At 34.6% G+C, this 26,496-nt stretch overlaps 1 protein-coding gene across 2 annotated transcripts in view; it reads left to right on the top strand.

Moving 5' to 3' along the window:
- LOC123671367 (follistatin) overlaps positions 1 to 26,496 on the top strand; it is a 118,843-nt gene that overhangs the window by 23,976 nt on the left and 68,371 nt on the right. For both annotated transcript variants that reach the window (XM_045605159.1, XM_045605160.1), the window contains exon 2: positions 3,706 to 3,865. In XM_045605159.1, the coding sequence (XP_045461115.1) occupies positions 3,790 to 3,865 (76 nt within the window). In that variant the 5' untranslated portion in view covers positions 3,706 to 3,789. The remainder of the gene's footprint in view (positions 1 to 3,705; positions 3,866 to 26,496) is intronic.

Raw genomic sequence — 26,496 nt, 5'->3', positions numbered from 1 at the left:
CTATTTGTTCATGTTGTTGTACCTTCTATATTCCCTCTATATTTATGGACATGAGCTTTTGAGCTAACATTTATTCGCGAATTGCACACTTGCATACCATAAAACTGTATAAAGGTATCTATATCTAAGGGTGCAATTATTGCATAAATGACGATCAATAGCTCCTGACCTGACTTAACGTCAGAGTTTTCCGGATATTATTCCTATATTCAGTCGAAATTTTTTATGGCTCTGACAATACAATACAAATTTTTGCTCGATTGTTGAAATAATAATTACGTATTCACACGTAGCACCTCAATTAGATAGGATCTCTTTTCACTGAAATTATATATATTTTTTTGGATTCTGCTTGAATTTTTTGGGGTTTTTAGGACTCGATTTACATGTATTTTAGCTCGAAGTTGAAAATGTTCATTTTTATATTTGAATATAGACTATAACTATATGTAACTATATAACTTCCTCTTGAGAGGGAACACTACCACATGACTCTCATGATTTGTCTATATGGATCAGGAAATATAACATCATTATTCAAGATACAAAAAAAAGCCCTAACACTACTATGTAAAACCAGTTATAGGCAATCCTGCAGAGGTCTCTTCAAAGATAATGGGATTCTCACATTATATGACATATACATCCAGCAATGCCTCATTTTTATGTTCAAAAATAAACATCTATTTGAAGAATATAAAAATAAGAAGGCATACTATTAAACTAGAAATTTAAAGTACCTATATCCCAGGCAAGATCTTACTACTTCCCAGAAGCAGGCTAGATATAGAACATTAAAGTTATTCAACTCACTACCGACTAGTATTCAAAAAATAGACAACATCAAAAATTTCAAGAAGGAAGTCTTCAAGTTTCTGCTTGAAATGGAACCATACTCAATGGATGATTTTTGTTGCATATGAATTTATTTCTATTTTCCTTGACACTGTACCATTTCATTTGATCAATTATAATTGTAACAGGGTGATTTGGAATGAAGATTGTTATTATTATTATTATTATTATTTTTTCAGAGGAGAAGGGATAAAAATAATGTGCGGTGTTGCCAGAACAATTTAGTGATTAGTAGAAGTGGATTAGTATTAGTGGAAATTATTTTTATATTCATAAGAATATAACAATAATTTCAACCTTCGTTGAAAAGTAGTAATTTACAATTCTTTTTATGAATTTTCACAAAATTAGAGTTTGGCTTTTTTGTGATAATTTTTTGTAGGAATTTTTCACTTATATTTTTCAAATACATCAGTGTAGGGATACCATATCATAATTTCTTTGCGAAAAACGAATAGTTACCAAAATTACTATTTTATATCTACATTCATAATCTCATCTCCGTAGGTGAGAATATGAAATTTTTTTATCTTCTTCTTGAATTCTGGTGAAACTATCAACATGGAGCTTGGATCCTTATTTCACATGTCATAAAATCATTTTCTTAAACTTTATTATAATCAATATGACAAATCATCAAATGACGCCTATTTTCAAGCCGACTAGCCGTTTTAAATTCCTTAATTTTTTTCATACAGTTGAATTTGGGCCAAAACTTTTGAGACATATACATATCTAACTAAATAAAATAGACATAACAAGTTCTTTCAAGTCTGAGTTCCCGGCCACTCGGGAATTAAAGGGGACGAAGAAGCTAACATACTTGCCAGAAAAAAAGCACCTCCTTTCATTGGTCCGGAACCTGTGGTATAGGCAAATATACCTACAAGAAAGAGTTTCTGGACAAGGAAAATTCGAAAAAGAAGCACTTTGGCGGAATCTTTCTGAATTGGACATTTCAAAATTTCTTTTCGAAACTTTGATTTTGCGAGATCCAAGAAGTATCTTGATCTTAGCAAAAATATACTACATATCCTCACTGAATTCCTCACGTGGCATTGTTGCATCAGGAAATTCCTGATAAGAATGAGTCTAGCATAAAATGACGAGTGCAGATTCTGTGCGGAGAAGGAAGAATTTCCGGATCACCTGGTGATGGAATGCCTCGCCATCACTAGCCAACACAAAATCTGCCTTCGACAAGAAACTTGTAGAAGTAGAGAACCAACCCACTTGAAACTATTGTAGATACTGGAGTTCATCAGAATTCTGGAACTAGAAGGCGAGCTGTAGATCACGTTATGGCGAGAATAGATCTGATGGGAACAATAGACCATTGGATCGTAATGCTACGGAGTTCCCTTAATTAAATCTTCAATTTTTGCATTACCTATAATATGAGATAGGCGTGCAACATTGCTTTCGCCCTTCCGTCGAGTATTGTCATGCTGTGAAATCACTTTATTGTGTTTCTTGTTGTATTACCATCGATTTTTGTTCAATGCTCGGCTCAAATACATTAGTTACGTTCGATAACGATCGCCTGTGATTGTTTCAGTTGGTTTCAATAACTCATAATAAACCACGCCGAGCTGGTCCCACCAAATACTGAGCATGACAATCGAATCGTGAATATTAGGTTTGGCCGTCGACGTGGAAACATGGCCGGGATATCCCCATGATTTTCTGCCCCTGTGTTTATCGTAATGAACTCATTTTTCGTCTCCAGTGTCAATGCCATACAGAAATCCTTTCCGTCTTTGCCTTGTAAGCAGCTGTTCACAAGCAAATAAACGCCGTTCAACATATTTCGGCTTCAACTTGAACGGCACCCAATTTTCCTGTTTCTGAAACATTCCCATTACTTTCAGGCGTTTCGCAATAATCCTAATAATTCTTGTTGTGTTTGACATGAGTCTTGATCAAGTAATGCGTCCAATTCTGCATCTTCGAAAACCTTCTCTCTTCCACCGCAATTATGATCTTCGATGTCAAAACCCCCGTCCTTGAAACGTTGAAACCACTCTCGTTACGTTTTTTCACTAATAGCGACCTCACCATGAGTATTTGAAAACATTCGATGAGCCTCAGCCGCAGATTTCTTAATTTTCAAGCACAAAATTAAAACGTCCCGCAAATGACGAGAATTTCGCCTATGATTATTTCAGTTGGTTTTAACAAGTCATAATACACTACGCCAAGTACTAAGCATGACCTTGGAACGTGAATATTCGGTTTGGCCGTCGACGTGGCAGCATGGCCGGGATATCCCCATGATTTTCTGCGTTTGGTATTATCGTAATGAATCAATTTTTTGTCTCCAACTCACGGCATCCAATTTCCTTGTTTCTGAATCATTCTCATGACTTTTAGGTGTTTTGAAATGGCTTGTTGTCACTACCAATGATCCTGCCAATTCTTGTTGCGTTTATGTCATGATCAAGTAATGCCTCCAATTCTGCATCTTCGAAAACCTTCTCTCTTCCACCGCAATGATTGTCTTCGATGTCAAAATCACCGTTCTTGAAACGTTGAAACCACTCTCGGCACGTTCTTTCACTAATAGCGACCTCACCATAGGTATTTGAAAGCATTCGATGAGCCCCAGCTGCAGATTTCTTCATTTTTAAGCAGAAAATTAAAACGTCCCGCAAATGACGAGAATTTGGCTCGTAAGCTGACATGGTTAATCGAGAATAACTTTATGATGCAGACAAAAATCGATTAATATTTATCTACAATCTATTTATTTCGACTACCACCTACCGCTACAGCTATCTATTGCAAAAAGCAAAGTTGTACACATAATACATTATTGGGTATTTATTAATTGATTAAATATTGTTGCAGATAACAAACCTCGGATGAAATTGCGATGTGAATAGGCGGTCCAGGGGCCTCGGCCCGTCATCTGAAAGAAGAGGGTCGATCGAAATGAATGCTCATCTTTCCTCCAAACTTCGATTGTTGTTTGTATTCCACCTACTGTCAAAATTTTATTTTACTGCCGGTAAGTACCTATTAATCAATTACATTCTTTAAGCTTTAACGGTGAAAAATTCGATAAATCCTGGTTCAAGAATAAGTGTCAGTAGTGTGATCCTATTGAACAGGACCATTTTGATGAAAAAACATAGAACTGCAAACAAAAAAAAACTTTTACAACAAATGGCCAATTTGACAAGAGATTGCTTCATTTGTTTTTCGATAGTTTTTCTTATAGAATTTGTTCTTTTCTTCCGATTATAACATTTTCAGAATCACAATTCATTTTTAATTATCTACTGGATCTAATAGATCAAAGAATTACGGTGAATTGTACCTATAAGGTTTTTTTGGTATTATTTGCAATCTGATGATTGAAAACATGAAATATTTAATAGACATTAATAAATATATCGAGTAATAGTGGTTTTATTGCCACGATGGCGATATGATATGATGAAAAGTATAATTATAGAAGGTACTGGAGAATCGAAAATTATGATAAAATTGCAATATCGCCAGTGGCGTTGAATTGCTTCTGGTGGTACCCAGAAAAAAATAATAGCTACTTAAATAGATCAAGTGAACACGGTACATATAAAATACTCTGTGTGATTCGAGTGATATCTTCATATTTTGTGCTATTGTTTTGTACGTTTCTTTAGTTGAAATATTTCTAATAACTTTTGATACAACCTGCATATGGATCTACCTGCTAGGTAGATCTACGTGTTACTATTTACATAAAATCTATGTTATTGATTCAAAATCATGTCTCAGTCGTCTAGAATAATTCTCAATATACCAAATACATTACTGCAATGTAAATGAAAGCAATGAAAGTTACCACCTCTTGTGGTTATATGCATCACTTATATAAGAAACTTGTCGTTGCGAAAATAGGATGATTCAATTTTGTGATGAGTAATAGAATAGGGTACCTAGAGTTGATTCTCGAGGAAAACTGGGTACATTTGGCAAAATTTGATTTTTCAATGACGTTAGTACATTTTCCGCCAATTATAAATGTGGTTGTATTGATCTCAACATCCTCAAAATAATATGTATGAACAGCATCATCTTTTCAAATGCCCGCCGTGATTTCCTACCAAGATTAAAGAAGAAGTAAGTAATTTACTGCTTCATAGAAGCAGTTTGTGGAAAAATATTCTTTACTGAAAAACGAAGCATTCTGTTTTATTATTCAAAAATATCTTAAGTATACTTTATAACATAAAATGAGTGATGAAGATACCAATAAAAATATATTCAAAATGTCTGTTCGTTTGTTGACTCTTGGTAACAATTAGATTGAGATGACGCCAGAGAAAATGTTCGCGCGGTGTTAGGTCAGTAGATCGAGGTGGCCTTGTTGGTCCACCTAGCACATATTCAAATTATTAATATTATCATTACTGTTCACTGAAATATGCGCGTAAAAATTCATTCACCTTCTGGAGTTTAGGTGGTCGGAAACTGCCGATAGAAATTTGTGCTGTCCAATTTGATTGATAGAACTGAAAGCATTGTTTGGTTCTATCGTTATCTTTATTTGGATATTTTCGTACAATCATTCATAGTGTTGTTCTTATTACTTCCATGTAAAATTTAGTTCTTGATCATGGACTAGAATTTGAGAAAGATTTTGTCTGCATAGTCCGCTCTCTAATTTCACCATGCAAAGGGTCACCGAAATTGGTCGTCCATTTTGAAAGTTGATGCCCTTTTAAATTGTGAATGTAGGTAATTGAAGTTGGGTGGAAATGAAAATTAGGCAATTATCTTGGTGAATTATTATTGAAATAATTAGCAGAGGACATGTGAACGGGGCATCATAAACATAGTGTTGGTGTAGTGTAGGTATTTGTTTACAGAATGTGCTGACATATTTTTATTAAAGGGCTTGCTTCTTCTCTATCATCCAAACAGTCTTTTCATTATTCTTTCCACCAAAAATTTACGACACATATATTATAATTAAATCTGAAAACAAAAAAGAAAACAACCAGAGAGAAGTAAAAATGCTATAGTTTCCATTATATACTACATTGAAAGATGACAATTGAAATCACCACAATAAATTGATGGATGAGAGATAATGAAATCGAAATATCTAGGAATTATTATTATTAGGGGTATTAGGAGGTTTGTATATATTGATGACGAAAATATTACAAAATTTGAAATCAATAAGAAATATTCCGTCAACTCCACTTTTCCGGGCCAAATCAAAGTTACTAACTAATGATTTTTCAACATAACAAGCCAGACCATGAACAAGTCTCAATAGGTAATCTATCAATAGATAACCTGCTGAAAATCTTCTTCATGGAGTTGTTCTTCTGTTGCCGTGTGTGTTATTTGAACAAGGATATCCCCCGCGTCACTATCTATGGCCAAATTTAGACAAAAAATCGACCTTGTCCTTAAAATTCCTTCAATATCCGAGTGAATAAAACTAAATTTGCTCTGAGATCGGAAGGGTTTCTTCAACCAGGATCAATTCTTCAAGCGATGGTTTTTCGAATCCTAAGTTGTACCATTATCGCTACAGGCTCCTTGTATTGGGGAATCATCTTCCATAAATTTGTACTGTTTGTTGTTTGTTTTCCATCAAAAAAGCTAATCTTCAGTTCTCTAGGAGCAGCAACTTACATTTGATTCAACTATCAGGGAAATCTCTCGCAGACATAACAAGAGAGATCAAAGTTGCAGAATCACTATCCTCTGCCTGAGCAGACATCCAAGAGTTGACTCGGTGGCGCAAGTTTCACGAGGTAATAACCTCCAAAGGCCGACTTAGTGCAGCGTTACGTAAGTGAAAACACCCGATCTTGTATACGATTCCTTAATTTGGATTCGTATTGTCACCCACCGGTCGTCGGATGACCTCCACAACTGCGCATGGCCGACTTCCATCGACATCCAATAGTCAGAGATTCGAAAGACGTCTGCCTCACTTCCTGAACGTTATAAGTTATAAATGAGTTGTCGCTGGAGGAAGATGGAGATCGCTCCTGCGAAATAACGAAAAGATAATTTAAGAGACGCACTAGTGAAACACCAACCCCTTTTTATTGCAAGTTTGATCAAAGTGAATAATGTCAATTTAATTTTCTCTCTTTCTGTGGTGAATAAGAGAGAATTTGAGACTTTATTGTAGAAAACTGGTTATACATTTATGATTCAAAGTATTGTCTATCGCTGGTCACTACTTTCTTCCTTCATTCGAGCAGCGTACGAATCCCACGTTGAAAAAACTGGCCATCTTTTGAAGCGATCCACGAATCGATCCAATTTTTACTTCTTCATAAGACCGGAAGTGGTGGTCGGCCAGGTCGTGCACCATTGATGGAAACAAGTGATAGTCCGAGGTAGCAGCTTCTGGAAAATACGGCGGCTCCCATTTCAATATTTCCAAGTATGTCTTGACCACTTTCGCAACATGGGGTCGAGCATTGCCATGCTGTTGAATCACTTTATCATGTCTCTCGTTGTATTGCAGCCGTTTGTCTTTCAATGCTCAGCTCAAACGCATTAAGTGTATCCGATAATGATCGCCTATGATTTTTTCAGTTGGTTTTAACAAGTCATAATACACAACGCCAAGCTGGACCCACCAAACACTGAGTATGACCTTGAAACCGTGAATATTCGGTTTGGCCGTCGACGTCGAAGCATTGCCGGGATATTTTCATGATTTTCTGCGCTTGGGATTATTGTAATCATTCCATTTTTCGATTCCATCACAATGCGATACAGAAATCCTCATCTTCTTTGCCTTGCAAGCAGCTTTTCACAAGCAAGCAAACGCCGTTCAATATCTCTCGGCTTCAACTCATACGGCACCCAATTTCCTTGTTTCTGAATCATTTCCATGACTTTCAGACGTTTTGAAATGGCTTGTTGTCGCTACCAATGATCCTGCCAATTCTGGTTGCGTGTGAGTCATGATCAAGTAATGCCTCCAATTCTGCATCTTCGAAAACCTTCTCTCTTCCACCGTCATGCTGGTCATCGATGACAAAATCACTGTTCTTGAAGCGTTAAAACTACTGTCGGCACGTTCTTTCACTAATAGCGGTCACACCATAGGTATTCGGGAGCATTCGATGAGTCTCAACTGCAGACTTCTTCATATCATAGCAGAAAATTAAAATCTTCTGCAAATGACGAGAATTTGGCTCGTAAGTTGACTTGTTTAATCGAGAATAACTTTATGATGCAGACACAAATCGACTAATATTTCGATGGCGTTATGTTTACAAATACCTTAGCTACAGCCATATATTGCAAAATGGCGGAACCAATGTTGTACACTAATATATGCAATTTTTCATCGGATTTTGCATTATCGTACATCTTTTGTCGGATGGAGGTTTGAAAGTTGGTGTTAGTAAATTAGATATTCGTACAGCATTTGTCCCTTCAAAACTCGCCACTGAGTGGCTTCTGCTCTTGTATTGGACTTGTTTTTTATAATACAAGTGCAGAAGCGAGTGCAGAAGGCTAATATTCTTTCAGGAGTTCGAAATTCAAACAAGAAGTGGCAAGTTGTTTAGAGAAAGAGTGTTGAAATAATTTTATGATAATGTTTTATCTCGCAGTTAATAAAAAAAATTAATGCGTGTTTTGTATTCTATGACTAAAGTTCCATCAAATTATTACAATAATTTAGTAATTTTTAATTACTACCATCATGCCTATTGCCCTATTAGAACTCTGTACGAGGCTATACATTATTTACTCTAACTAGATTTTTAATTTTTTAATTAATGAAATATTTCTATAAATTGCGTTTAGTGATTTTTGGATTGAATGATGTTGGTTGGCAGAAGTTTTGAGTACCAATGAAAATAAACGCTGAATTGGCAGATAATAGATAAATCCATGACGGTAGGGTTCAGATTACCAACATGAAATAAAGAAATGTAACCATGAAATTTGTGTGAAACTGTGATATATCTGCACGATTTTCTTCTACAAGATATGGCAGAATGAACGATTTGCCACAGAATTAGAGAAAAAATTGAATTTTAAATTCAAAAAAACTATCCCATGGATGTGCAGCTATGCTTTCTTTTTCTCAGCACGGAAGAGCTGAAATTGCTATGAAACTATTCATGTCCCAAACCCCAAATTTTTTATCCAATTTCACCGAAAACGGACTAGTAGAACGCGAAATTATAAGTCCCTAATACCTTCCTGCATAAGCTCCAAAAACACTCCTCTCAAAACCCAATACAGATGGTTATCTGGATTCAGTACGATTTCGATCAAATTTTTGACATGGTTATTTCAAAAATTTGATCGAAATCGGACTGAAGAATTCGTGGTAAAGTGATACTAGGAATTTTACATTTGCGCATGGTTACCTAACGTATCTGAGAAAGTTGAAATTGAACTTATTCTCGATATCGAATCTTGAATGAATTTTCTTTTTATCAGGGCAAAAAATATAATATTTGAGGTTTAACCTATAATCCCAAAAAAAAAAAACAAACAGAAATGAGAGCAACAAAATGAATTAATTCCCCCTTGGGGGGGTACGGGGGTAAACTTTGAAATTTCAAAAGAGAATCCCTGTTTTCTAATGCAGATTAGTATTGTAGGTTTTCACATATGCCTACTTATGCGTTTCGTCACTGGCACACACACCGGACTCAGTGTGACTTTGGTATATTTGTGTGTGCCGTGTCACAGACGCTTGGGGAATTTATTATTATCGGGAGCCGCCGGGACTCGAACCCGGCACCTTGTCGCATCTCGGTGAGTGAGTCTACACTCTTAACCTCTAGGCCACCGAGTGCAGATCAACCAAGAATTAAATTTTTGTCAATTCATTCATCATCTTGCCTAAAAATTGGATCATTTTTGAAGTTGTGTGCAGATAAATAAGGCTAGAGAGGTCAAATATTTGGGTATAATTGTAGACGAAAATTTAAAATGGAGTGAACACATAATTTATCTAACCTCAAAAATTCGAAAACTGTTCTTTAAATTCAGTCAATTAAGACAGATATCAAACAGAAAATTGATTCTTTTATTATATGATTCATTGGTTGAATCGATTCTGGGATATGGCATTGTCGTTTGGGACGGTCTGTATGATTCAAATTTGAAGACTTTGTCAACATGTCAGAATCGAATATTGAAAATTTTGTCGTTTAAACCATCTAGATATCCAACTCTAGAACTTTATGAAGAACTTAACATTCTAAATATTAGAAATCTCTATATGCTGTCAAGCTTGAATTTCGTGCTAAAGATGAATGATTCCTTTGTAGCTGTATCTCACGATCATAGTACTAGAGCTATTATGAATGAGTGTATGCTTATACCCAAGATCAGAAACTCATTTTGTGGTAGCTTTGTTTCTTACTTTTTACCAAAAATCTATAACGAGCTTCCAGGCTATTTGAAGAAGTTGGTGATAGAAGGAAAAAGTCGAAAATCCATAAAATCCTTCATTGAAGAAAATAAAGTTAAATTCCTGCATCTGTTTTCTAATTGTTGAACATCTATCTATGTGAATATAATTACTTGTTTGACAACCAATACCATCTCTCTTCTGTGCTCACGCAGCCCATTATACCCGATTGCGTATACATATTTTTTATGATGAGGGTGATTAAGGCACACAAGTTTTAACATAGGCGAAATCCCTCTTCATAGCTATAATAATATTTTGCAATGATTTTGGAAAACAAACAGTTCAGCAAAAAACGTCCGAATTTCATGTGAATGATTGATGGAACGGTTACGGTAATATCGTTCAGTCGGATAATTCAAACTCTTATACACAGCCATCTGTGACGATTCGTGAAAAATTGTTACTACGAAAGTTTTCTACTTTTGGCGTACAAAACGAATTTGCAATAAAAACAGGGGTTCCGATTTGAAATTCTATAGTTGACTCCTGTATCCCCCACAAGAGGGAACTTAATGGAAGAGGTTCAGGCTTAAGTGGACTTCCACTTCAAAACGATAATCCTTTCATCAGAAAAAATTTTCCGTAAGATGTTTTATTTTTGAGATTTTCGACTGATTCAACTTCAACTTAAAAAAATCACCCGGTATATTAGCGCTAGCTTCGATGGTTCTCTTGCAGTCGGTTCAGCATGTATTTTTGGTTGCGGACTGGGCGTGTATATAATATGCGCATTTTCGGTGGGTTCATATTACATTACGTATTACAAAATTGGTATATCTTCATTTCATTTACGATGGTATCGAGTAATTCGGCCGTAAGATTTCTGTTTTCAACACCTTACCCAGTTTGGAAAAAGACGCAGAGCAATAATTTCTTCGAAGCTACTCACTTTTTGTATCTTTCTCGCGAATTTCTTGTTAATAGGTATGAATTGAACTCCTTTGTGGCCTTCAATTAGCAATGTTTTCTAACTGCAAACTCCAATTTGTCGCTATACTAGACGACCTGAAGCCTTATTCCTTGTATTGTGAATTGATTTGTTGATGATGTAGAAGGTAGACATTTATTATAAATAAATATATCGTAATTTGTATTTTTTTTTCATTGAAATATGTAATCAAAAAACAGATAAGATCAAATATTGAAACTTGAAACTTCAAATACGTGCGGCTGAGTAATTTAAACCGCAAAGTAGAGGTTATATGATTTTTTGATTAGTTCAAAATTAACTTGGAACTATTGATTTGAACTTGTCTTGAATATCACATATTTATGTGAAATATTTTTGGATGAGAGCCGAGCGGCATTTTGAGTTTTCTATCATCAGATTCTCTCGACTATAAATTTATTTTTAATTTGGCAATAAACATCGAATTAAGTGGCGCCTGAAGGTTCTTTGAACTCTGTTAAATTTATCGTTCCGTTAAATTGATTACTTATAAAAGTCTAATGAATTTTATGGCATTAAAAACTCAACGATATCATTCTCAAACATTTTTTCATAAAAATTTGTCGAAATTGACTGGAATTAATGCGAGGAATTAATATCGAGGGGAATGCCATTGTAAAATGAACGTTAAATGCTCAAACTCAATCAAAATATGAAAGTATAATAACAAGTTGCTACAAAAGGGAATCTTAATTTCAATATGTATGAAAAATAATAGATCTCACGCTGTGGAGTTTGAACCTGAATTCATATTATTTGGCCGAAGCCAAGACTTCATGTTAGAACATACTGTATTTCGTTACATCATACATATTTTTAATAGGATCATCGAACTGGCATGAAAATGAGTTGAGAATAAACATCATATTCGTACTGTCATTCTATTGGATAATTTTGATATCTATTATCATCGTCAAGTTTATGAAAAATGATTATTTTGTTTTTTTTATCTTTGAATTCAAGGATCGATATCCAGAATATGGGCGATCGGCGAGGAACAGCAACCGATTCCATAAAAACCTTTTGGGAAACTTCAAAGCCAACGATTTCTCAAGACAGAAATATCTCATGAAATATGAGTTTGCGGAAAATTCTATTGTCGTCATTGAATTGTACGTTTGAAGTTATAGTATATTCAAAGTCACTTGGAGGAAGCTAAATATTCCGATTATACAAGGGTTGTCCAAGTTTCCAGAAATTCCTTTGGAGCCAATGAAATTATTGCCTAACAATACTTTCAAATGAACCTCGGTATTTAGCGGATCATAGTATCCACTTCAAAGAGTCATCTATGTCCAAGCGTTTTTATGACTAGTTCAAGTAACTTTGGATATACTATACTACAAAATTGTTTTCACAAAAATGAAAAATTTTCAACAGAAAAAAGTTACAGAAATATTTAGAAAAACACTATACTTATAACTATGATTATAGCTATGGAGTTGAGATTTTCGCCAATAAGTTTCTCATCATCAGCCTCCTGACACTGACATCAGTTTTCGTTATAATATAGAAATAGGGCTTTCCATTCAAAAGTATTCAATTTGGCCCACCTTGTATCTTCGATAGAACATGCTACATGAAATGTGGCAGTATTGCCAATAGGCTTGTTTGATAGAGTGAACACTTTATCAAACAAATTTATGGTAATAAACTATAGGAATCTATAGTTTATTACCATAAATTTGTTCCTGAAAAAATTGATTATTTTACTAGATTTAAAATCAAAAATATAATTCTGAAAACAGTTTGAGATAATTATACGTCTTTTGCGTATTTACAGATCACTTTATATGTGATCCGAAAGACACTGCAATTTTTTAAAAGTGACCTTTTAAAAATGTTAATAACTCCTTTTTTTTTGATGGCATGCCCCGAATTTTTTTGACATGTTGGATAGCTTAGTGAGTGATCTTCTTTCTTGTCTGCACTTGTTATGCCTAAAATGAATTATTTTCAAAATACTTAGCATTTCACGTTTTGCTCTGGGGTGCCAGTATACTTTTCATCCATATAATTTCAAAGTAATAACATTATATAAGATATAAATGATTTCTTTGATTTGGATTCTCTTTGATTGATTTTATTAGTTAGATGTCAAGTAGTGTTGATTGATCTTATATCTTTGAAGGGCAAGGAAAAGGAATACTGTGAAGGCACGAAAGCTCCAGTACTTGGGACACGTAATGAGAAATGAAAACAGATTTCACTTATTGCAGACTGTCTTGCAGGGAAAAGTATTAGGAAAACGCAGTGTGGGTAGAAGAAGAATCTCATGGTTGAAAAATCTTAGAACTTGTTTTGGTATGAGTACAACTGAATTATTCCGAGCTGCAGTGAACAAGGTTAAGATAGCATGTATGATAGCCAACATCCGAAACGGAAAGGAACTATGAGAAGAAGATATCTTCGAAATTGTATGCGTGAAAAGTATACATAACATGAAATGCGCAGCATTTTGAAAATTCATTTGAAGCATTACAAGTTTAGACAAAAAATAAAGACTACTCACTAGGCTTTCCAACGGGCCAAAAAAATTCAGGGCTATTCGAAACAATTGACTTATTGACATTTTTTAAAGGCCATTTTTAAAAATTGCAGTTTCTTTCGGACCACCTGTAGAGTGATCCGTAAATTTGCAGAATACTTGAAGAAATCGTACAATTATCCAGAACGGTTTTCAACCTATGATCTTCAATTAAAACCATTATAACTATGAAATTTCAAGAAAAAAGTGGCCTACATCAATAGGTACCACAGACGAACGATGACAAGTGGGGTATTTCGAAATCAGAATTTTATGGAGATTATGAGTATGATATGAAAATTGAACATCTTCATTCAAAAAACAGGGTTATTTCGTGTTTCACCACTTTTGGACCAGTTTGCAGGGTCAAAAATACAAACTGAGTGCTGTCGATTTCGTGAAAATTTCAATCATTCTCTTGGTGAACAAATCTGCGGGATGCAGATAATCTTAATTTTGATTTCTTTCGATTTGAAATGGATAATAAAAAAAATATTTTTGAGCTCTTTGACATAAACTTTCTGCTAGTAAGTTGAATCATCAATTACAAAAAAATTTTGCAATATCCAGATTCCAGACATATCTATACGCGGAAGAAGATCGCTCCTAGGAAGGTCAAAATAAAACAAAATCTTTAATGAATATACAATATACATGATTAGTAGGGACATATACAATACTTCAATTCGCTACACAAGAAAATGGAATAAGGATTGAGGTAAAACAATTGTCTTCGGTCTTCAGAATTAAAAAACCATTCGAAAAGAACGGTGATAAAAAGAACCTTTTGTAGAGAATCTTTTTCCAAGTGTTTGCATCTGAGAACACCCACTCAATCACCAGTGATTTCTTCATAAAATCCAAGAGCCAAATAAGGAATATACCAATGACTGCATACTAGACCGAGTCGTGCACGCCAAGCAGACGACTAATCGCAAGAAAGAGAAAATCTTTTTGTTTAACGGTCCAGTCACGTCCAAATGTATTCAAAGATGCAATTTTATTGTTGGTCGTCTGCGAAACAAGTTTGTTTATGGACATAAATCAGCATGAAATTATGCAGGAACGATAATGTTTTGACTCAGACAATAATCAATAAATTTGAAATTTAATTGGTTCCATTGGGACTAGGCCAAGAGCTATTCCGGTTCGAAAACAATTCCACCTTGTAAGCTAAAAGTTTTCTTTCGATGATAATGAAATAATGACTGATTCATTCATTATCGAAGACGTAATCGATAATTTGTTTGGGTGCGAGAAATACCTCCGGACACGTTTCTAGGAATCACTGTGGGTCGATTCTGATCAGTGACCTTGAAAATGTTGTGCATTGTGATTCCGTTTACCTTTGGATTTACAGGGTGTCCTAAATTCGATGCTCACTGGAAGCATCTCGAGAACTATATATAAGTGAAAAAATGTTCAAAGATCCCCGATCTATTTTTACAAAATAATTTAGTGATCTTTCGAATGACATATCAACTTTCGTACTACCTGCTTGTTTTCTGTCTCAATATTATGGCTACCACGACACCAACGAAAAATAACCTGATTTTTTTCCCTTTTGAAGCTCTTAATTATTGAATCAGTTGGTTTCTCTGATTGACCATTGGAGTTACTCTCACTAGAAGTGTTAATTCATTTGTAGAGTCAAACGAATGAACCAAATTTTATTAATAAATGTTATAAGAAAGAAGTTAAGAGAGAAGAAAAAATGCTGAAAAAAAACGCTTTAAATAATTATATAATATACTCATAGCAAATGTTCAAAATGTCTACCGCTTTGTTCAATACATTTCACACAGCGTTTTCTAACTGAATCAACAACACTGCGTTTCTGACCCATTTTCTGCCCAACACAATTTGATTCTATTCATCAGATCATCTCGAGTTTGAACGCGAATTTGTATCTGCTTTATGATATCTTATAATTTGGAAAGAAGTGACAGGGGTCTTTGAAGAAGTCTTATAGTTCTCGAGATGCTTTCAGTGAGCATCGAATTTGGGACACCTTGTAGTCTGTACCTCGAAATAGATTTTTCTTTTCGGTACATTTCTTAAACAATGAAAACAATAAGCCAGATTATCTGAATTCTGAAATTAATTTATTCGAGAAAAAATGAGGACAGCATAGACGAGAAGTCAAATGCTTTTGAGAGCTTTTACATAAACTTATCAATTGCGCACTTGAAGATCATAGAACTGTATTAAGGGATATATTTTCCCCAAGGAAGTAAATGAATAAATGAACGAGTGTCCAAAACTTTTGACAAAGTAAGTGCTTTCGCATTTTTCCGTAATTCTACACGGAGCTTATTATTTTTGTTTTATATTAGCACATAGGATCTAAATTCCGCAGATTTTGTGGTCACGGAAATATTGGGTAAAATTTTGTTTTTCTACATTCATGCAAAAAGCAAAACTTTATTGAACTATATTTAGTGGAAAAAGAAGTCCTTTATTGCACTAGTGCAATAAAGTTTTTATTGCACTCATCTGTCATTCTACTTCAACGTGGTGTCATCATGGCAAACAAATATTTCAGCCTGAAGGAAATAACGATGTACAATTACCAAGTACTAGTACGTTTACAGCAGTAACGAATCAAGAAGTGGATTTAAAAAGTACTTCACTACGAAATATTCATATTGAAAATTGCACCAATTGTTCATTCACTTTCAACATTGAGGGTAAAAATAAAGTTTGAGTTAAATTGTTCGTAACGTATTAGTTCCTGTTTCAATGCAAATCGATATTAATAATAAAGAATTCAAGTTGCGCTTTTCATTTTCCTACATCTAGTGCCGCACCTCAATAAATCATTTTTTGCTTTTAGCATGAACGTAGAAAAAATGTTGTATGCAACTCGTGCAAAAATTGTTTATTGTACTTGTTGCATAAATAACTGTTCATCTTCTTCAATCTTCTATGGTTCTGGTTTCGCCATCAACTTGAAATTTCGCATCTTCTCGTTTTTTATTTAACTGTCATACGTCCGGATTTGATGTATGCATTAGTTAAATAACGTACGCTAACAATGACCAACCAAACACTTAAATGATTAATGTAGGCTAACATGTAATATCATGTGAACAAACAAATTGCTTATTAGTTTGATCTATGCATTTCGCGCCAATTTTATCAAGAATCAAGCTGTTTGTTATGATACAGAGAGGAAGAAGAAGAAAAATAATATGTTCAATTGCTGTAGACCATTAAATTCGCTCGCCTTTCAGTTCCAGAGTTCCAATGAACTCCAGTATCTGTGATGGCTTCAAGGAGGCTAATTCCTCCACTTCTACAAGTTTCGTGTACAAAGCAGATTTTGCGTTGGCTAGTGATGGCGAGACATTCCGTTACCAGGTGATCCGGAGTTTCTTCCTCCTCCCCACAGAATCTGCACTCATCATTTTCTGCTAGACCCATTCTCATAAGGTGTTTCCTAAGGCGACAATGCCCACAGTGAGGAATCCACTGAAGAGTATATTTTTTGCTGAAATCCAGATACTTCTTGGATCTCGCAGTATCAAAGTTTCGAAGAAACTTTTTGTAGGAAGATTCCGCCTAAGTATTTCTCTTTCGGTTTTTTCCTCCTCCTGAAACTCTTTCTTGTAGGTACATTTGTGTATACCACAGAAAGGTTCCGGGCCGATGAAAGGAGTTTGTGCTTCTTTTCTGGCAAGTGTGTTGGCCTCTTCATTCCCCCTAATTCCCGAGTGGCCGGAAACCCAGATTAAATCAATAAAAAGACCTTGTTATTCTTGCCTATTTAATTGAGTTTTTCGGCACTCCAATACTATCTTAGAATCGATAATATGTGAGCTCAGTGCTTTGATTGCAGCTTGACTATCAGAATGTATATCACATTTCTGATAGTTTCTTGCTAGGTTTATTTCTTCACATCTTTCGATCGCAAGTATCTTTGCCTGAAAGACACTTAGACAGCTGTCTAACCATATTGAGCATTTGGTACCAGCGCCAGTCCCCATCGTTGTTTTGGAACCATCTGGTGTACCATTTGATGGTATTCTTTCAAAGAATTGTATTATGGGCTCCTTTTCCCAATCTTATTTTCTACTTAGTGTCGTTATCAAGGTTTTTTTGATATTAATTTTCTTTATCATCTCGTGGTTTGAATTCGCCAAAACATTGCGAAATATAGTATTCAGAATCATGATCAAAAGTCTTAATAGGCACAATCCTCCATTTTCAATTATAGACACCCTATGACTCCCAAAGTACAGTTTCCGATGTGTTATTGCATAACGCATAACATTTTCAATTCATCCTCAAAGCGTTTCCTCATTCTCAAATCAAATCCTACATTCTACAATCACCATCACATAGCCCTCTCCGTTGGAAGAAAAAATACTGACGATTCTCATCAATTTATTTTTTCTTGACAGGTCTTGTCATAAGGTAACCTCTTTGGGGTCTGGGATTGAAAATGGAGGATAGTCCTTGATCTTGTTGCAAAGTTTCAGCGCATTTAACCGATAGCCATTTTCCATAATGATTTGGGGGGCCTTTTGCGTTATACGTTAATTCAAATACACTGCTCAACAATTGATAGGGATCACTTACTTGTTCTAAATTTATTTCTGAAATATTCGCTCCAAGATTATAAATTTAGTCAGATATCAGAGTATTTTCAGTTGATAATATGGTTCACTTGAGAAAAGAATGAAAAAATGGAAAGTTGGAGAGAAAAAAAGACTTTATTAGGAACACTCAAAATTCTGTGTTTGAATAACATAAAAATTTTATGATGAAACCACAAGAAGGCTGAAGTTTCGGTTAAGCTAGTACCTAGTTGGTCCCCCACGAGCTCGTCTCAAGCATTCTACCCTACGAGGCATACTTTCGATCAAACGATTTATAAAATTTTGGGGCAAATTCGTCCAAATATCCCGTAAAGCGTTAGAAAGGTCCTTCAGGTTATTGATCAGTTGTTCTAAGGTTGACAATTGTCTAGACATCTCAGACCAGACAAGTTTCGATGCAATTCATGTCTGGAGAGCGAGCTGGCCAGTCGATCCTATCAATAGCATGAGTTTCTAGCGCTTCATTAACCAGACGACTACGGTGTGGACGGGCATTATCGTCAATTAAAATGAAATTCTCGCCCACGGCAGCCGCAAACGGAACAATTATGGGTTCAATAATCATATCGTGATATCTCTGGCTGGTCATGGTGGTGTTCTGCAGAACAACCAACTCTGTGCGTTGGTTCAAACAAATGCCTCCCCATACACATATAGAACCTCCGCCAAAAGCTGTTGTGGGTACCATAAACTGTTCTGCATACCTTCGACCTCTTTCCCTCCAAGCAAGAATACGTCCATCGGAGTTGACCAAACGAAATCTAGACTCATCCGTAAATAAACATCGGCTATTCAAACGGGGATGTTTTACCCTCCTACGTGCTCTCAAACCACGAACATGTAGTCGTCGTCTTACAGTCTGGTTCGAAATTAGAACTCCTGTTGCAACTCTCAGTGATCTATTGAGCCGCGACACCGGGTAAGTGGGATTTCTCCTAGCATTGAGGATCAAAAGACGATCTTGGGCAGCTGTTGTACTGCGCTGCCGACCTCCCCCATGAACATAAGCTATTGAGTCGTTTTGGATGAACCTATTCCAAGCCCGACTCACGACACTTTGCGAAACATTCAACCGCAGGGACACTTCTCGCTGGGACAAACCTTCCTGTATCCACCGTATGATTTGGTCCAGTTGCACAGGAGCCAAACGTCTTCTCGGCATGACTGATAAGCTGATATTGTTCTCATTTCTTCAATTATTGTCACCTTATGTGTTTGAACGAGAGAAAAAATCAGATTTAATAACAAATACCACATTGCTTTTCACTCCACCTGTAACCTCCTACAGATAATAATCGATTTTGTGAACAAGAGCCGATGAAGTGAGGAAGACTTTGATATAATCAACTCAAAACATCTTACTTTTTCCTTAGAGAACATATAATGTACAGATATTCACGAGATAACTTGAAAAAAATACAAATGAAGAGAAGTTCATAAGTGATCCCTAGCAATTGTTGATCAGTGTCTATGCGCAGAAGGTGTTGTACGGAACAGACGTTATAGGAATCCAGGTTAGGTTAAGGTATATCTACTGATTAAGTGGATCCACCCGCTATGGATATGTGTATAATTACCTACCAAGTATATCTATTTCATGGCTTACTATAGTTTTATTCTATTACTCTATTATTGATAAACATATATGAATATCTGTGATTGATTGAATTTACTGTAGCTTTTAAAGCACCTTACACCCCGTGATTAGGTACGCAGATGATGGTATTTCCTCTATGATCCTAATACGAGTATGTCGGAAATTATACGATTGAGCAGAAATCTTATACGTACTTCATTGTAGAATTGCTTTCGGAAGACTGAATTTGATTATAAAATGACAAACGCGCAGAAACTCCTGACTTCATATCAGTGCTTTTTTAATTTTCAAATGATCAGTTCTTTGTCACACATCAGACGAGGAAGAATGCAATTATGTAAGAATGTGAATAAAAAACTTTCATCGAATATTCTCAAACGGTATATCAAATTTCTTGAGATTTTATGTTTCATGTGAAAGGCGAGTTGCAGTTACTGATCACAACGCTCAATTTCGCCTTGATTGAGGAACAGTTCTAGGATGAAAATAATATATAATTTTAAGACAATTCCCGTCACTTATACCCGTCATAACGAATGTCCGAACCTAAAAAAAGATGACCTAGTTGGTGCACCGCAAACGAAGGAGGAATATGAATGCAATCAACTACTAATCTTTCCATAGAAAAATGAAAATGAATAAGGAGGGTCATCAACCTCTGTAAACTTCATCTAGGTCAATGATTCTGTCTGGGAGAAGACATGAATTCCTAGACTAGTACTCATCGTTGGGTAAGGTATTTATTGTAGCATCCTCATATCGAATATTAATAATATATCCGCTGTACATTGATGGAATCACTACGCGCGAAACTATACGGTGTCTTTTATATCTGGTCGATGACGTCACTTCATTTTATTCCTTCTTAGTAGTTGATTGAGATTTTCGTGAGTATTGAAGTAGTTACTCATTTAATAAATGAATTGGTCTAGGATTTTCATCATAGACTGCAGCGAAAATTTTTTATTGCTAATTGTGGTGTAAAATTGTGAACAATGTGGTTTTCTCCATGTGAATGAAGAACTACTTTGACTTGAATACCTGATGCTTAGAATTCGTTAACTGTATGCGAAGGCTTGAAGTGAAATACAGATTTCCTTCAAAAATTCTGAAAAAAATACAGATAACATTTTGATTATTCATTGAACTATTGAACTTTTGGGGATTTTTGATGAGAATTAATCTCCTCAAAATCCAAGGCTAATCTCCTTAATCCAAGACATGAAGAAAAATTTGACCTCCGACCAAATCTCTTGGAAAATTCTGAATCAAAACATCTCCATTCTGAAAAATGTTCAGGATTATATTGAAACTTTAGTTACATTTAGTGGCGTAACTAAAGTTGACTCATAGAGGGGGATTCCCACGCGAAAAAGCAAGCTCTTTCAATTTATCATATTTTTTTTTAAACTGTATTCCTCTAAACGTTTTTAGAGGTAGAATTTAATTATCTTCATCGAATTTTATTTCATAAAGGGATCTATGTGCAATCCACCGTTGTGGATACTCTTTTTACTTGTTTTATCTGTATATTTCAATAAACACATTTTGTATATTTTAATAAATTATACACACCGGCAAAATTGGGAAACGGTCAAAACCTTAACGAAGTTTGTAGTTCATTTTCTCTTGAATCCTTTGTCTATTCAACCAATTTTTATAGTTTGATTCCTCGGAAACATAACTGTTCGAATGTAGTCCTCAGTTACTTTGTTGTTTTGTTTTACACAGGGTTGAACAGAAATAATTAAAAGTATGATTTCATTCAGAACACCCTGTGGAATCGATCCTTTTCAGACGAAAATATTTAAGAACTCAAGATCTGTTCATCAATACCACGATTCTGGAATTGATGTTGAGTGTTCTTGGTTTCGATGAAAAATTTATTGGATAGAAGAATTTTTTTCATTAGATGTATAAAGTCGTACATCGGAACATCAACAACTTCGGACAATTTCAATGAACACTAATACATAATACATTATTGACACAACATACAACAGATAGAAGAACCAAACATTGTAATAATAAACATTTAATTGGTTTAATAGAAGTTCATCCTTGATTCAATGAAAACCATTCATCAATATGACAAACTATAATACTTTTCATTGTATTAATGTTTCTTTTCATCGGTCGAAAAATGATTACTGAATTCATCGAAACAATTAACTTTTTCAAAGTATTTATGTACACTTTCGGTTAAGTGTATCAATTGACATAAACTTAAGGATCTTTGCGAATACAAATTTTAATTTCTCTTTCAACAACGGTACCATATTAATTGTACAGTTCTTCTTATCCTACCGTTCTTTAATTCAAGATATAGCAATAAATAACAAATAACATTTTCCTGAAAGATGAGTCAATATCTGAATATACGTAAACAGTCCCGTCTATCAATCCAATTAACCTACTACTTGACTCAAGTTCGTGAAAAATTACATACTTGCGCTTGACTTGACTTTTTTTTTAGATTTTAGATATTTATTGCTTGACTTGATATCAAGCTACTCGATATTACTTGAGCTTGATATGCACGCGTCGCGCGCGCTTAGACTAAATAAGGGGATTCCTCGAACGCCGACAGACTGAAGCATTCGCCAGTGTGACTTTATTACTAGTTTTCTCACGTTTTTATCAAATCTATTGGTAGATTATGGTTTTTTCAAAAATATCCTCAGAACTTGGCCAAAATGGCCAAGGATTTTTCATCAATGCCAGCATCTTCAGCTTGAAAGACAATTTTACAGAGCTGATCTTGAAGTTACAAAAACCCGCAATAGATTAGGCGACAAATCTATAAGATGACTCATGTGTCTTAGATCCTGGATGGAAATTATGAGATCAAACAAAGTTTGGGGTTTTCCTTTATTTTATTATTATTTTGTATTCTGTTATGATTTTGAGTAATTTTATTGTTTCTATTTCAAAAAAGTTAATATTTTCGTTCCTTTCATACAATAAGTTTAATGAATGAAAGTGTTTTTTTGCAAGGTTCCTTCTCATTTCATCATTTTCTTATTGATGTGACACTACACAATAAAACGACTGAAAATTAAGTAGCTTGATATGATTCAAGTACTTGATAAATAAATACTTGACTTGAGATTGAAAAACTACTCTTTGACTTGAGCTTGACTTGAAATCAAGTCAAGCTCAAGCCAAGTAGCTCAAAAATCAAGCCAAGCCGTGATTCCCTAGCATCGTCAATCAAGGAATACCAACACAGGGTGTTCTGAATAAAACTTCTCATTGTTTTTGTTCACCTCTGTATATAACAGAAAAGTGAGTAAATGGGGACAGCATTTGAACAGTTATGTTTCCGAAGAATCAAGTTACAATTCAAAAAAATTATTGCTTAAAATGAACAACAAACACATTTCATTGATGTTTTGTCCATCATTAATTTTGCAGGTGTGTATAGTTTTCGAAGGATGTAAATGTCAGAATCCTGGAAGAGGGGGATGCGACGCGGAAATCCTGTAGTCGAGAAACGGGACTCGTCCACGGCATGTCTTAGTCAAAAGATCGAGCTTTCCTCCGATTATCATCGGTTCTACTTTTTTGCTTCGAAGGAAACGAAAATTTCTGAAAAAGAAATCGAGAATATCAGCGTTTCGTGACGAAATTATCAAACGTTCCTTTTGGGGAATTATCGCTGAAAAATAAAAAATAGAAGCCGCAAATAGAAGCTTGATATTAACAAATTACATTTTTATCTTGAAAAGAACATAATATCCTCTTCAGCTGAATGAATACTTTGGAATATTTTTTAATTAACCTTCCTATTTATTCTAAGAAACGGTTTTCGTGGTTTTTTCATCCGAATTTGTAAAAATTGAAAAAACTATTCCTAACGAATATCATTGACAAGAACTTCTACACAGTTTGTAACTCGAACTATAAGAAGGAAATTGAATCACTCCATGCACCTGCCTCATCTGCAGTGGTCATTTAATAGACTTAACGAATTAATGATAAATTTCCGTTCCTATGTCGGAGATGACATGAAATCTTCTATGGTAGAGATGAAACAGAAATAAGGTTTTACGGTTTTCGTTGACTGCAGTTGTGAATTCCACAACTGCTTTTCTTAGGTCTTATTTGTTTATCAACTATTTTTGTTTGTATCTCATTCAGTATTTCTCCCTTGTGGTTTGGATGCATACCTATGTCTTTCATGGAGGAGTTTCTTCTTTTTGATATTTGAAATTCAGTTTTCAATGTTTGTTCTTACGTAGGCCTCTCTGAGCCTAAGGTTGACATTCTTAACACACCTCCAACAGTATTGTTGTATTATTATTATTGTAATCAACAAGTCTTTTAAACTCGTTATTTGCATATTGACTCTTCAAGAAATCTGTGGTATTGGATTTGTGGATCGGAACTCAACTATATACTTCTCCATTTTAGAATTAATGAGTTCTGTTCATTTTTCTTCATACAAAATGCCATCTTTGAGCGGTCATTTCCCGAAAAGATCGCCCTAGCATTTCGTCACAACAGTGGCGACTCGTCTTATGAAGCAACTGAAGCCGGGCCTCACATGTAAAAATCAATAAAATGTGAAATATCTTACATATTATTTATTTGAATATAAAACGATTCCAACTACTTTCTAGTCATCGAAATCAATCATCAGAACATCCAATCAACAACAAAGTTGAAAATTCAAATTCGATTAATAAGAATATAGTAATCTGAAAATTCAAGTTTTTTTCAGTTATTTCAAGGTTTTTATGATACTTATACCAGATCATAGGAATCATCGTTTTAGAGTTATAGAGGGGAGTTGGTGAATCTTAAATGAGACACCCTATATTTTTCAACGCAGTTTTTTAGCCGAAAATTTCTCGAAAAGCAACCTGTTATCGCTTTTTATTGAGTTTTTTGACTTCATCAAGTTGGACACCTTATATACAAATATTTTTCATTTATTTCAAGATTCAATTCATTTTGTGTCCATATAATTGTAATCAAGTCATTAACAGAGTGTCCCATTCACAAAACACGATAATTAATTTATAATTGAATGGACACCCATGATTACAATTATACAATGGGCACAAAATAAATAAAATCTCTAAATAAATGGAAAAATTTCATATAAAGTGTCCCATGAAAAAAATGAAGTAGAAAACTTAATATTTTTGACAAGAATGACATTTTTGAAAAACCGATAACAGTCTGCTTTTCGACAAATCTGATCCTGAAAAACTGCTGCGTTGAAAAATATAGGGTGTCCCATTTAAGAAATGCCAACTTTTCTCTATATCTCTTAAACGGTAATTAATTGCTATGATCTATTATGAGTAACATATAAAGTATGTATAAAAATTACTGAACAAAACGTTTTAGAATTATTCGAATATCTCGAACAGAAACAAAGGTAGGTATAGTGAAACATTTGAGTCAGTCATTTTTCAGAAACTAGATAGTGATTCAAGATAATATGGTCTGATTTCTGATATTAAATTATTTCGAATTAAGAGATCTGGGATCCTTGAAATTTCTTTCTCAAAGTCTTATAGTTCTCGAGATACTTTCAGTGAGCACAGAAATGGGGACATCTCGTACGTAATATGTATATATAATGAGAAAATTATTTTTAATTTTTTTAATTTTTCATTCTACCCCTGAGAAACAGAAAACGTTATTTTTATGGTGAAAATTGCTTCTGTCCGTTCGTCCAGCTGTGAATTCTCGAACGGAAAGACTCGAAATTTTCATAGTAGATTCGGATTTCAAATACCGCGGTTTATCATTGGACGAAATCCGACTATTTTCTATTATTATCTGAACAAATATTCATAAGTTTCATAATTACTTAAAGCAATGTTGATATTCGTCTTAGAATGGTAAACTGGTTGCTAACTACTTTTTCCCATCTTGTTTCATGGTCGTAATTATCCTGTAATAGAGATTGTTGTAAAAATAACAAAAATAATTGTTATAATTCTTTGAAATCGCTGCTACTGCTGAGTTATTATTCATGATGTTGATGTGTGAGACAATAACTTCGAAAAAGCGACATGGCTAGTTGACGTCAATCGGCTGCAATACTCAATAAAATATGTCATGAAAAGTGCGACTGTAAGGAAAACATCACACATCTTTCCATTTTTTCGTTTGAGTACGTATTGCTCCTTCGATGAAAAATAAGAATAAAAATGGTTCATATAATGGTTATGCGTTCTGTTTTTCTTATTATGATTCATGAAAGAGTACCTTTATGAAATTGGGTGGGCTGTGATATTTTCATGTACAATTCGTAGATAAATTTGCACAACCAGAAAATTATCTAAGTAAGAAGTTTGGTAAGTCCTATTTTGCGATCAATAGACAGACACTCATTTCAATTGAATTATAATATTGTGAGCTAGTTCAACGAATGTGAACCGGATGTCAATAGCACAAATGCGTTCAGGTACTTGAATGATATTCCTTCATGCAGACGGTTTTTCATACGTTTTAAGATTTTCTACGGAAGGCAGAACATTCAATAAATTTCACATACAGTAGAACTCCAATTATCCGAACTCC

This window comes from Harmonia axyridis, chromosome 1, assembly GCF_914767665.1.
Source record: "Harmonia axyridis chromosome 1, icHarAxyr1.1, whole genome shotgun sequence".
NCBI classification, from domain to species: domain Eukaryota; kingdom Metazoa; phylum Arthropoda; class Insecta; order Coleoptera; family Coccinellidae; genus Harmonia; species Harmonia axyridis.
The sequence above is the reverse complement of the archived record's forward strand: the minus strand, read 5'-3'. Positions and strand labels throughout refer to the sequence as shown.